The sequence below is a fragment of the Anser anser genome (assembly GCF_964211835.1).
Source record: "Anser anser genome assembly, chromosome: 1".
NCBI classification, from domain to species: Eukaryota; Metazoa; Chordata; class Aves; order Anseriformes; family Anatidae; genus Anser; species Anser anser.
The window spans coordinates 212,753,316-212,768,113 of NC_139720.1; the positions used below are offsets into that span (position 1 = coordinate 212,753,316).

The following is a 14,798-nucleotide window of genomic DNA, read 5'->3' on the forward strand; positions in this document are numbered from 1 at the left end:
AATTTTTTCCATCACATTTTTCTTCTCTTCCACCTTTCTTCTGCTCTGCATCAGCTACTTCTTCTGTCTTGGTATGCAAAGACATCTCCCAGAAACACAGTGGAAGGAAAATCTTCTTTGTCCAACACTAGAAAGGCTTAAAAAAGACACTTAAGGATATTTCTTTTCCTTGTTTCCTTTGTGGTTGCACAACAGTTCTGATCATTTTGACGGGGGCATCAGTTCTTTCTCATAATATTCAATGAATGAAATGTCAGGGTCAATCCTCCACTGAAGCCTAAATCACATTGAGATGATATATTTGTAATTTCTTAAGACTCAGGAATTTGCCCGTAGTTTTCTTTCCTGTTTTTTTTTTTTCTTTTTTTTTTTTTTCCCCGTAGTGTGAGAGTGAAGGGAGCAGAGTGCGTGCTCAGGTTGGAGGTCCTGGACCTTTTCTTGTTACATCCAGATTTAATAGCCTGTCCTCAGAGGCAGATAACTAGACCATCAAAAACAACTGCAGAACCTGAGATCAAATAATAAAATGCAACTCTTTGAACGATACCAGAAAGCATTAGGTATGTAGTGCAACAGTACAGGGTGTCGGTGATCCATCTTGCATATCCAGTTCTGGTTCCAGTGTTACTAGTATATGTATAGATTTTAAATATGTCATATATCCTTTATCCTCCTGTGCTGTCATTAGGGGCAGTTTCCTTAGGCTCCTTAACAATTCTATACTACTAATTGGTCATTAGTGTGAATACTCTTTGGGCCTGATACCATCCTGTCCCCCTCCTTTACAAGGCTTCTTATCTTACACTTTTGGGATCTCTGCTTTATATAGTCACTTTTACATATATTTTTATTCTAAAGTAATTGCTTGTTCATTGTACAGTGATGTTTATAGTTTAAAACCTTACATATCTGTGTATGTGCAAAACAGTTTCTCACCTATTTCTTTTTCCTATTTATGTAATCATAACAGTGTTATTGATATGTGTTAGAATTTGGTTCTTTTCAGCTTACAACAGTTGGGATTATATTTTCTTCTTTTATACACAGTTAATTTGATTTCATGGGATGCTTTTACAGGACATCTAGAAAGTTGAGACCTACCTAAAACCTTGCTATTCACTCAGCTGCTGGCCTTCTACAAATTCTTGATGTTTCATTTGTATCTGAAACCCCCGTTATATTATAATAAATCCGTGCCTACCAACAGATGGTAGAACCTGAGTATCATGGACACTTAGAACTTCATTTCAAATGAACCTCTTCAGCTCCATCACATCAGTTTACTAGCTTGGATCTAGATTTAATCTCTGAATTAGACAACCTCTTGCTCAGCAGAGCCTGTTGTATCAGGAACAGTGCCGGGCTGAGGCAGCAAAACTGCACCTGGATCTCAGGTGGATGTCAGCATTTTCTGTTTCTCTGTCCCTCCTGTGTTGGGAATGGTAGGATCATGGGGCTGTCAGAGCAGCTGAGCCTTCAGATTTCCCATAAGTGGCAGTGAATGACCTCAGACCCAGAGAAACCTGCCTGATTAACAGGGAATCTCTGCTATTACCAGACAGAGGCTTTATCAGGCTTGCGATGCGCAGTTAGAAATATTCTTCATAAGCAGAAATGATGTTTACCTTTATGAAGTGGATATCCTTGGGTGAAAGCTCTGTCCATCCCACTAACCCATGCAACTTCTCCAGCACTCGTATGGTCTACTAGGACCACCACATCCCTGCTGTTCTGCATCAGTGACCCTCCCTGCTTGATGCTTCTTGATGACTTGAGAATGTCTAATATTTCTGCTCTGTCTGATGCAAAATGATGTAAAATAAAAAGCTGTTCTGTAGTGAGCAGGGCTGCTAATTCCTCGTATGTTCTGTTTTACAGCCACAACTGGTCGGGCATGTTGACCAGGAAACTCAAATTTGTCCTGAGGAACACAAAGAGGACACTGACAAAAGCAGCCTTTAAAGAACTGGGGAGCATGAAGGAGACTGAAATGAGTATTGAAGAGGAAGAAATCTAAGAAGAGCACACCAAAGAACTAGTAAGACCGGGATGCTTGAAGTCAACCCCAGTAGAGAAGTCCACACCCTCCATTTAATTCCCTCCCAGCCAAAAGCAGTATAATTGCTGAAGCCTCTTAGCTCTTGCAGGAGGAGAGCCTGAGAAGGCAGATGAAGCCCAATCATCCTTTCTCATTGAAACTGGGCACTGGATTAGAGCTTTATTCATCATGGTTCCATGTGTGCTTTTTTACTGGGGCCCATTGGAAGGGAAGTGATGGTGTTTTCCTTCATCAGCACCTCAGTCACAAGGATGGGCCCAAGGCATATTTTAGCTAGGTCAGCGTGGCAGCATAAACACATCCAGCCGTGCTTGGCTCTGTATTAGAACAGTAATGCCAGGTGTTAACTCATTAACCATTTTGCAATAAATACGCTTGTTGTTATAAGAAATGCTGGTTAAAAAATAAGATCAATACAATTCTGAAGAAAATGTTTTTGACAACAAGAAAAAAGATTTTTACTCCCCCAGAAAGGGGAATTTTCAATCAAAAGGCTTTGTTGCTGCATGCCAATTTAAGCTGAAACATTTTCTTTTGAATTGACATTTCAGCTGCAAATGCCATTTTAATGCTATTTTCAAACTGAAATGACTGTTTTGAAATGAAGCAGTTTGGTATGAATCAATATTTGTTTCCAAATGCCAAAATGTGATCTGATCAAAATGCCAAAACATGTCATCTTTGCAATCCCAGATCTCAACTGGAAGAACATTTTTTTCTTTATAAACACATACATATAGCATATCTAAAACATTTTATGCTTTTCATCCCAAAGCAGAATGAAAAGAGAATGTCAAGATACTGGAAAACTGAGATGCAGAGAATAATGTTCTACAGTCCCTTTAGCTGACTGATACTAATAAGACTAATGAATTTTCTTACCTGCAGAAGTGAGGTAGAGGGAAGGAAAAGTTCATTATTTAATCAGTAGAAGAAGCCTAAAGAATCACAGTATTTTTCCTCCCCGATCTCTAAGTAGTGTCAAAGCCACTAATATTCAAAGTAAGCCTCCCAGTGGGTAAAAATAGCTTTCTACATAGGGCCAGCATTTGGCCTGTAGGCACTTCCCACAGAGAACATTTCATCAGAGTCAAAAATTTTTATTGTTGGCCTCTTCTTCTTCCAGATTTTTTACTTCTGTTCAGTGTCTAGCTTCTAACAGACTTTTGGAAATTGCTGTTTTCTCTCCAGCCAGGCTGAAGAGAAGTGCAGATATGGTAATTTAATCAATATTACTACCAGAAGGTGCTCACCGAAAACACCGAGACCTTTCTCAAGCCCAATTTGAACTCTTCTCAATGCTGCACCCAGGACAGGTTTTTACCAGTTAGATGATAAATAATAGTCAACAACCCTCTTACGTTATTGAAGATAACTTTATTAAAGAAGGCAAGCCAAACTCCACAAATCTCAGAAGGATACTAAGTGAACAGCTAATTCACTGTCGCAAGTATAAGGCGTGTACTGTCAAAGTAAAAGCTGTTCATGCTGTATCTATCTGAAGAGCAAAAATGAGAGGAAAATCTATTCATATTCTTCAATACCCAGATTTTACTCTTTGGCACCTGTTTTTTTGACAGTAGCTATTTTGGCTATTTTGAGATGAAAGTTGGTATTCCAGGTGGGAGAAGTTGGCCCTTGAAAGACATCTGTCAAAGAGCTTATAGGACACTTCAGATGTCAAACAGGACTGAGAAAAGCTTTCACCATCTGCATTCTGCTCATCCCTCCAGTCACGAAGTCATCCAGCAACAAAGTGCTGTGGAGGAGATGTGGGCCAAGCAATTCTCTCTCAATGTACATCAACATACAGTTCCAGGGAGGGATGTAGACTGGATTATTCTGTGCAAATCTGAGTTTAAAATCAAAGAATTTCTATATAATCTTTGTCTTTTTCATAATTTTCCCACGTTAAAAACATTCTTCAGGGCTGTTCTGTTATGTAGTGGTGTGGCTTATGTCAACCTGGCCTTACCTCTCAGCTAAATACTCTTACTGGGTGGAGCAGACAAAAAACACATCTTGTCTATAGGTGTCTGATGATCTCTACCTTCACTGGATCATTGGGTTTTCCTTATAAATGCCTCTGTGTATTCAAGACTGGCCTCCAAACGAAGAGAAACACCCACAAAGATATGCAGAAGATTTATCTGACTAAATATATCTCTGTAGGGTGCAGTCTGAAACACTCACCCGGAGAGATGCCCTAACACCGAAAGGAAGCCAGCACTTCCAGGAGTGTTGCCTAGGCTCCAACAAGCAGGTACCTCTGTGTGCTGGGTGTCTTGGCTCCCATTAGAGTTAATGGAGATCTAATCAGGAAATCTGAGGAGCCTAATGATTCCACTGAGCCTGAAATGGGTGCCTGCAACTGGATAGTGCAGTCACCACAAAGCTTCACTATTGGCAAGGTCTCCATTCACGTAGTGGGAGCCTGGGCACATGGTGCACGCAGAGAGAGCCAAATGGAGAGAAATGTCTGTCATGCAATCCAGCTGCATAAACATGGGGACTTCATGCCCTTTAAGTTGTCCTGTAGTATCTACAATACCCAGACTGAGCTGATAAGTAAGACACGGGAGCAGTTTTGTACTGGCAGCTGGAGGCCAGACACAAAACCTTAAGATCTGAAATAATGCTAGGCAGATATGTTTAATGAAATACATCTTTAAAGTTAGGTGTCTTAACCCCAAAGTGAAGCCCATCCCAGATATCTGCATTCAAATGGATGAATCGTGCCCTAAAAGTACTTGCCATCGACTGTAACAGAATCTGCACCGGTCGGTTCAGTGGAGAAACCTACATCACGGATGACTAAAGTCAAGCTGGATGAACCTCACTCCCACATAGTTCATCACCAGTTTGGAGGAGGTACTGGACTCTCTGATATTTTCCCTGGAAAACTCCAGCATTGTGCTTGTCTAGATGGCAAGTATGTGCTAATCCTCTCTGAGACACTTCTTATTCCCAGCACACAGGCAAAGTGGATGTAAAGGAAAAAGCATGTGAGCAGAAAACATAAAATCCTGAAAAACTTCTGATTGATCCTTTTATCTGGTAATGTGACAGCAAGCAGGAGAGAGAATGACTTTCTACTTCTGATATATGTCAAATTACACATTTGTAAATGTATGGGGGAAAAAAAAACACAAAAAACAACATTAAAAACCAACTCACTTCTTCAAACTACTGCTATGTATGTACTCTCTCAACATCTGCACATATGTACAGATATATATTTGAATTTTGGGGTACCTAGTGTTGTTTTTTTTAGTCTAAGACAATTTAAAGAAAATGTTGGGTAGCTGTAAACTGAATTCTTCAGCTGAAGAGCATTTAAACAAGAAGATTTCAATCTGCCCTTCTGCACACAGTTTTTGAATTCCTTCTTCAGCATGCTGTCTTGAAAAATAAACAGCATTCTTTGAATTTATTAAAAAATACATAAAATAGTAGATCTGTGGGAAAGGAGAGCAGAAAAGCAAAGTTCTGATCACTGACGACTTCAGTAATCCCAGGATAATTCTTAATTCTCTTTGAAGCCAGTGTGTTTTTTTTTTCCCTCTTAATTTCAACAGGAAGAAGCCAAGGACTCATCCCCAAGTGTGATAACCTCTGCTGTTAAAAAGCCATAAAATATATTTATATTTTCCTGGTATTGTTCTGTTTAGACAGGTTTAGGTTCACTCGTGAGATTTCTTCCCACACTAAACATAATTACTGTATCACACTCCTCTCTTGTTATTCTGCTCCTAAAAATAGTGTTTGGATGTCATGATGTTAAGATGGGGCCTGGAAGCAGCAAATGTAAATCTTGTAGCTCTGCAGCCAACTTTTCAGGTGATTGTGGACAGGTCGCTTGGCTGATTTCTTGGATAGTGAAGCACCCACTCTAGAAAACATGATAGCAGGAGGGTTTACTGCTAATGTTATAGGGTAAATTTTAATGTAATCATGCAAATCTGCTGACAGCTGTAAAAGATGTACTTATGCACAATAGAAACCATCTGAATATAGTTTATATTTCATACAGGATCTACAGTACTTTTAATAGTGAATTAAAACCAAATGCCAATAAAGATCCTTGGAGACCTATCCTTCCACATGAAAATCTTGTTCTTCTACGTATCTTTACCTTTATCTCAGATTACTTTTCAGCTCTCTCTGCAGATAAGGTACCTATAGAGAACCCCATATATTCACTCCATTATTAATTAATTTAGAGGCAGACCCCAACAAGGTCTCAAAAAAAGCAGGCAGTGGAAGTATGAGGAGATGCAGAAGAACCTAAGGATGGTGTGGAGCAGCCACGGCATGGATGGGTGTCAAAACAGCTGCAAGTACCTATATCTGGGAAAACTTCCTGTACTAGGGGATACTGCAATGGGGAGGGAGTAACATCACTCCCCACAGCACATTGCTCACTGGAAAATATCAAGGTCCTGCCCTGGGGCTTGGGACTGCAGCAGGGTGGCAGCAGAAGTAAGGCTGTGGGTAATTTTGCAGCATTACCCCTCTTTGAAAGCATGAAACTATGTTGTCTCTGTCCTGGCATCCTCATGCAACAACACCTTCCCTGAAGCTCTGGTTATTTTCCTTGGCATTACAGAGATTTGTCCTCCAGTGGTGAGGTCAGGGACAGCTCCATGGTCACTGCAGCAGGTGCCCTCCCTTCTCTACAACCTCCTCTCCTCACATCAGCAATGCATTTGCCTCTTTGTCAAATGAATGGGAGACATCAGAGCAACCTACCCCCTTCTGTCTGTGTGACTGTCCTGGATGCATCAGCTGGATGCAAGTCCATGGGCATCACCGATGAAAGATGGGCTAAGGATTTCTTACCCCTGTAGTCACACATCCTTTTGTTCCCCTTTGGTCACGCCACAAAGTCCTAGAATGACTCTCATTGCTGACCTCATCTGTGACAAAAATAATCATTTTGAATAAAAGTGGTGAAGCTTTTCAGTGCTTGTCCCACCCCTGGTCTTTGTGCAATGACCTTCTCCATGTTCTGTGCAGAGCAAGAAACATCTACCACTTTCCCTCTGATGCTCATTACTTTGCAGCTGTTGGTATTGTTTCATTTACCATCCTTTTCCTCACTCACAACAGTTCCTCACAGCCATGATATGTGGCTTCATGATATCTGCAGATCTCAGTCTGCCTTGGTTCTCCTTCCTTCCTCCCTGACCAATATCTTTGAGCCCCTCTAAATTCTACTGAACAGCACGGGACCCAGCAGGGATCATCAAGAACCACCCACAAACGTTGTTGCACAATTAAACCTGATGATTCAATTCTGATCTTTGCTTCCTGCCTCCGCTCCATGATATTTGCCACTCATTGCTTGGAGGAACACAGCCTCCTTAAACGTAGGACCTGTTTCAGATCTCATGAAAGCCAATAAAAATGTTATCAGCTGGTTGTCCTTTCACTGTCAGATTAAAAGGTGTTTGTTTTTTTGTTTGTTTGTTTGTTTCAAATGAATTAAATCCCCCTTTTGCCACTCTTTCTCCTTGACTTGGTCCATGAAGCAAACTAGGTAGTACAGGCTGCAGGCATAGTTCAACAACTGTACAACAGACCTTGGAAATAAATATGCTCGGATTCGAAAAGCGAGATGTCTAAACATTTTTCATTAACATATGTGGAGAAGCTCAGGGAAGGTCAATACCAATTTGGGCCAAGGACCAAAGCTGTCGTACGTTATTTCTGTGTAGGTTGGATGTCCAAACGAAATCCACAATGCGGAGCATGAAACACAAGGCATTTATTAGCATTGAAGTTTTCTCTCTTACTGTTTCTAGAACTTGCCAAGCAGTGAATATTCCACAGTTTCCAAATGGAAAACACTCTGGTTGTCTACCATTACCTGCCAGACCCCTCAGCTGCCCGTCTGTGGGGCGATCCCAGCCACCCAGCCCAGCCTCTCACTGCAAAGCAGCCCCGGAGGCAGATGTCTCAGATCCAACCTCCGCATCCAATTTCCTTCCTTATTTATTTTGTTGTTGTTGTTGTTCAGAAGCTGGAACTGAAACAGCATTTCAAAATACTGAAATCCTACAGGAAACCAACTGACCTTTCTCCATGCTAGTCAGAAAGCTGTAGGCAGGAAGAGCAGACAGCAAACAGGCTCTGCGTGCCTTCAGCTCGAGTCTCAAGCCCTTTGCTCACCAGCAACATTGTACTGTCCAAATGTCGCATAGCACAGGATAGCAACTAAGGGCAGATGTACTGCAATTAACTGCTTTAATAATCAGCCCAAGTTCAATGGTTTATTCAATATTTCTTCTGTAGTATTAGCAGAACACTATATATATATTAGAATATATTAGAATCTCTTTAATGAGATTCTAGTGCTGGAGAAATCACTTACAGTCTGCTCTGACATATTATTGCTTTAAAGCACAAACCTGAAAACTGTTAATCTGAGCATTTCTGAGTTTAAAGGAAGTTCAGGCTTGGCTCTGAACACACGCTTTGTGACTCAGGGCTGTTTGTAATAAGAAAGCATCACAGAAGCTGAGCATTCCTTGCCAATCCCTGTTTTGAGCTGTCTGTGAAATCTTGGCACCGCGTCCCGAGAACACTGTGTGGAAATAAAGCTTTTGTTTAACCTACTTGTGTGGGCTCCCTGCAGAGGTGATTGTCTGCCGGGCCGTATCTGCAACTCTAGCTCCCCAGCCACCATCATCACCAGAAAACTCCGGAGAGAATAACCACGAGTTGTTACCCAAAGAAGGTGACAAAGATTATTCCCAGGAAGATGTCATTGAGGTTGCTCTGGTTGACTGCACTTGTCCAGGCTGCACCATCATTGGGATGAGAGGTAAAACTACGACCTGGTACACGTGCTGGGTCCAAGCCTCAGGACTAATCTTCAAAGAGTCCCAGCAAATGCTGGGGAGCAGGAGTCAGCCTGAAAACAGCTTCCCTACACCTACTGCTGTAGCTTTGTCCTGGTGGCTGGGCACTGGAAAGGTGCAGAATATCCACCACTGGTGTGTGTGGTGAAGAGAGCCAAAGAATAGTAACTTCCTCACCGGGTGAGGCTAGAAGATGAAAACGTACTTATTTAGGTGGAACGAATACGCCATCACTGCATGTTCAGGCACTGCTCTCCATGTGTGCCCAGCTGGAAGAAGATGGGCAGATGGAAATGTACTGAGTGAAGAACCTTCCTGCTGTGGGGGGACAGCAGGCTTCACATCCTCAGAGGTCTTCAGCAACTCATTCATCGTATCTGAAACTTCAAGACAGCCTGGGCAATGAGAGCAAACCCCCTTGCCTGGTGCTTTGTGGTCTTAGAAAAGGAAAAGAAGAAATGGATGCTCCTTAGAAAGCAGTGGTGATGCCTGTATGATTAAATATTATGTGCCTAGTCCCCTTCTCTGGTGCTGGAGCCATCTCTTTCCCCTCTCAAACATCCAAAAAACCTGGTGGGAATATTTCTGGCACCAGGAATATTCTCATAGACATGCTATGAGATTGTTTGGGATTGTGTTTGCTGGTCGGGGGAGAACCAGTGGTAGAGATTTAACATCTGAATCCAGCACCCAGGAACTGGTCACTGGTTCAGCTGGAGCTATATTTGTTTTCCCAAAGTGAAGAGATTGCAGTTTCACTCGGAAATGTCGAGTGGTGAACCAAGGTGTATAGATGAGAAGTTCCCCTGGTTCACTTCCCAGTAGGCAAACCCCAACATGAGTACAGCCCGAGAAGTTACCACTGCCACTCCTCCCACTTTAATAGGTCATCCTAAAGAGAAAAGATTGGGAACGTTATTTTTAGGCAATGTCTTTCAAATTAATGCAAGTCTTGAGAGCTGCACTGTTGAACGTGCTTATCCTCACTACCCATGCCCAGGTGCTGGACACGTTTGCACCAAGAGCTGTTTCTGCCACCTTTGCAAGAGGAGTGCCCCATTGCAGCTCCTCCTTCCTCTCCATCATCCAGCCAAGGGAAAGCCAAACAGGTGAGAAAACAAGTAGGGGTCCCAGAGCGACCTCAGCAAGGAAGGATGACTTTATCGCCATTTAAATCCTCATTTCCTGCAAGACACTACCATTTCTATGAACTCTATTGATTTTGCTCAATAAACTGGACAGAAAATCACAGAATCACAGAATGACGGAATCATCTAGATTGGAAGAGACTTCCAAGATCACCTGGTCCAACCTCTGACCTAACACTGACAAGTCCTCCACTAAACCATGTCACTAAGCTCTACATTTAAACGTCTTTTAAAGACTTCCAGGGATGGTGACTCAACCACTTCCCTGGGCAGCCCATTCCAATGCCTAACAACCCTTTCGGTAAAGTTTTTCCTAATATCCAACCTAAACCTAAACAGTGATTCCCTTCTCCTAGAATACAGGAGCTGGGGAAGCAAAAGTTTCCCCTTCACAGCTGCAAGGGAAAAAGAGCCACAAAATGATGTCAACCCCTTGCTGAATTGAAAATAGAGAGGCTGAAGGAATCTCTCTCCTCTAAACACTCTGCTGTCAACCCAGGGCCACCTCTGTCTCTGCACCCTCCTGGTAACCCAGACTGGCATTGTGTAAGGAAAAGCACACCCATGCTGCGGCGGTTATTTTTATGCTGTCCTGTACTTGCTGTAAGATCTGGTCCTGCAAAAACATTTTGCTCTTGATTTTGTGCAGCTCACCCAGTTTCAGCGAGGTTTATTTATAGAGAGGAAAAGGACAGATGAAGAGCTCACAGGTCTCTCCAAGCTGGAAAAAAATATTTAACTATGCTTCTATTATTTTCATGCTGAATTATTTTAACCGAACTAAATGTTAAAACAATCACAGTAAGGTAGAAAATCTTCAGTATAAAAAATAACAGCTACTGCCCATGGCAATAAAAATCTATTACTCACATCTGCAACATTCAGATTTAGATTGCAATTTAGACGACAGCATTTTCTGCCATATGTCAACACATATCCATATGAACCTACACGTATATTTATACTTGTATACGTGTAAAGAAATATATGTATGTATGAAAAAATTAATCATCAGCCGTTCACCACCAGAGGGCAGGCAAAGTATATGTAAATCAGTCATCCTATGTGTTCCCTGCACATGTCAATGAATGAATTGTTCAGTGGCCAGAAAGGTATTGCCAGTGTTTTCTTTGACCATCTCCAATGACTTTATTATCTTGAATCTTGAGCCTTACAACATCCTCATGTTGCACAATGTACTTTCCTTTTTATTATTATTATTAAGTAAAAAACTCTCTGCATTTTTCAAGGATGAAAGCTGGGAGCGGTGCACCGTGAGGTAACCACAGGGAGCATCACATGAACGGTGAGAAAATTCCTCAGTGCTAAGGCTGAAGGAGGAGAGGACATTGCCATATGTGTATCTGGAGAAAGCAATAGGCCGGGGGGAGCTGTATATATCCACTTTTCAGTAACTGTAACCTACTATTACTCCTTCACAATCGGCAGATATCCACTGATGTACAGTGAAGGGACTGGTCCCTTCTGGGATGTATTAAACATTGATTAAAATTGTATTACTTGACAGCAGAAAACGAATGAAATCAAGATCCAGGAAGGCTGGTGTGAACCAGCAAGCAACTGAATTAGCGATGGCATAGTCCTGAATACTAGAAACATCTAATTTAATCAAATTAAGTGTAAGGTTGGTAAGCCAACCTTCTGGATATGTATAATTAGAAAAAAAAATAAAAAAATAAAAAAATAAAGGAGCTTCTCTCCCTTTCATAATATAGAAAGAATAAAAATACAGGAGTCTAGTCACCAGAAAGTAAATCCTAAAAAGCTCACTCCTCCAAACAGGAGATGCTTATGGTATGGCATGGACAGGCAATGACCTTCTAGATAAGATGGACCATGAGCTCCGTTAAGATCATTGTCTAAATCCCAGTGCCTTTGGCCTGAAGAGGAAAATGGATGTAGGGTCTAACCCTAGAAGCTGCATTCCCAGTTTGCTAACAAAGATCTTTGCATTTGTGTACAAGGAGATGCTTAATAAAGGTAGAGAGGTTCTTCAGGGCAGGAATCCTGCTTAGGGCTTCGTTCAGTGGGATGATGGATGTCAGAGCCTCAGAGCAACAACTGAATGACAGAATCACTTACAGTGTTTGTAACGCATCCAGAAATATCAGTTCCCAAGTGGCTTCTCCCAAGGAAATTTGGAAATTATGTTAACTGACTGATATGTCCTACCTGGGCTGGAAAGCTGGTTATACCCACACCAGCCAAAAAATCCAGTTGGTTCTCTGTCTCCTGCCTGTGAGAGGGACTCATTTCCTTTCCTATTGAAGCTGTGTCTGTGTTAGTCACTCCCCGCTCCTATCGTGCTCACAGTAGAAAGTGGGAGCTCCCTGTGGGTGATTCATCTGCCCCATCTTTGATGTCTGCTGGAGAACAAAATGAATCACGATCAAGAACTCCCATTTCCCCCCTTGAGCTGTGCAGTATATCAAGATGAGTGGCTCACTTGATAGATGCAGACCTTGCAGATGTCTACATTTGATCAGAGCTCTCTCTTCTGTCTCTGACATCATTCTGGGGTTACAAATTTGTGTAAGAAAAAGGAGACCAGGAGTTTACTCAGCTCTTCAATACTACTGCCATGGGTTCTTCTACCCATGCTTGGCTGGGAACTGACGATACAAATTCAAGCAAAATTTTTTGTGCTTCTATATTCATCATACTTCACTATTCCAGTGCACTAAAACTCCTGGTGGAAATGCAGCCTGTGCAGGCTTTAAAGATTTTGCTGAGTGCATCCCACCTCTGAAATCTGGAAGGCAGTGTTCAGCATTGAATTAAATGTTCAGCATTTGGAACAATCAGAGACTGATAATCAGGGTTAAAAAGGCAAAATTTCCGTCAGGTTGTTGCCCTGTGTCTGCTTGTTCTCTCCACTGAAATACCTCCATCATTCCCCCACGTTTCCCAGTGTACCCCCACTTCATTATTCGGTGTGGAGGGGTTGCTAGATGGTGCAGGTGCCTTCCTCCTCCTTTTTTTTTTGTTTCAACAAAAGCACTGTGGAAAGGGACTGCTATAAAGTATCGTGTCAGCACTGCAAGGATCACACCGAGGAACAAAGCCAGGGTTTCAATGTTTTTCCTTCATGCAAAATATCCAAAATACATCATTGAGTGGTGCATTAGATTACTCAAGGAAAGCCAGCATTTCGTGCAGAAAGCAGAGACATTTTGGAAATAATCCAAAATCCAGCTGTGGGCTATTAAAAAAAAAAAAATCAATACATGATGACGTAGGGATGGATCAAGGGGCTATGGGAAGGATCAAAGGGTTTAAGGAACACGACAAAAATAGAGCATTTCTAAGTCGTTTCTTCTATCCCTAGGATTATGATTGCAAACTCTTTTTTTTTTTTTTTTTTTCCAGGGTTTGCCTGACAAATCAGCACAGAAGGAGCAAAGGACAGGGCAGATCACACTCTTGACCAACTGTAGTGAAACACTTTCCACAAGAGCTGAAAATTACTCGTTTCATGATCAGCTTCAAGACCTTGCAGATATAATGCCAGTAGTCCCTTTACTACAGCTTCCCTGCAGAAAGATGCCACCTACCCAAAGCAAACAGGGAAAGAATAGGGGCAACAGAAAAGGGAAAACTGATTACCAACAGTGGTTGATAGCTTAAAGTCATTTTGGCAAGATCTGAGTCAACACTGGGGACTAAAAACACCAAGGGAGAGACCAGCTTTCCTCTTTATTTCCCTGCTCAAAAGAAAATGAAAAGAATGAAGAAGAGGGGATGATATTTCACAGTTTGAATTGACTGGGGGATCTAAAAGGGAGAGAGATGATCTTTGACAGAGCCAGCAGAGCAAACTATTCTCCTGCTTGTTGGCTCCACCTGATTCATAATTCCTCGTGTTACTGCAGAGATATGAGAAGTATTTGAGAGAGAAACCACATCAGACTCAACTGGTTTTGCCATTTCAAGATAAACCAGATCTGTCACACTGAGCACAGCTCCCTGAACCTGTTAATAATGCTTGGGACACTTGAAGTGCCAGCTAGAAGAGGGCAATGGAGATGGTAGAGGGGCAGGCAAAGCCCAGAGATGCTTGAAAAAGCATGGGTTGGATGCTGCTGGACGAAGGCTACCACCAGCCATCAGAGCTGGGAGGCCAAATGCAAGGCAGAAAGTCCCTGCCCTTATTTTTGTCTTCTCAAGACCCAGCAACTTTCCTGCAAGCCACACCTCACAAGTCACTGGGGATGGGTGTGAGTCTGAGGCTCAGTCATCGGAAAGTAAAACCAGAGGATTCTGGAGACACTTTCAGCCCTCTACAATCCAAACAACACGAATCCTGCTTGCCTTGTTCCCCCCAAAATTGTGGGAGTCTCTGAAGCTCCTGAGCTATCCTTTTCCTTGCTCACGTTTTCCCTTCCTTTTTCTCTTGTTGTCTCATGGCTTCATGTTCCAGCAGCCTCCATCTCTGGCTGCCATTTCCTCCCCAGATGTATTTCTTTTATCTCCTGCAGTCTCTCACTCTGCAGAAGAACCCTTATTGCCAAACCACCTCATCTAAATCCTGCCGTGATACCTGCTCACACTGGGAGTTTCAACAATATCTGCCATCCAAGTGGGGTCCGATGTCCCTCAAACGTCCCAAGCACCATTACGTGCATTTCACTTTTTTGTTTAATTCTGGAGCACTGCCTAAATCCCGTGGTGCCTCGGGATGGGCAGCCACACAGCAGTGACAAG

At 42.3% G+C, this 14,798-nt stretch overlaps 1 protein-coding gene across 1 annotated transcript in view; it reads left to right on the forward strand.

Moving 5' to 3' along the window:
• Positions 1-6,164, forward strand: part of GUCY2F (guanylate cyclase 2F, retinal) — a 50,538-nt gene extending 44,374 nt beyond the window's left edge. Inside the window, exon 18 of the mRNA XM_083849958.1 lies at positions 1,879-6,164. Coding sequence (XP_083706084.1) covers positions 1,879-2,017 — 139 coding nt within the window. The 3' untranslated portion in view covers positions 2,018-6,164. The remainder of the gene's footprint in view (positions 1-1,878) is intronic.
• Positions 6,165-14,798: the final 8,634 nt, after the last annotated feature.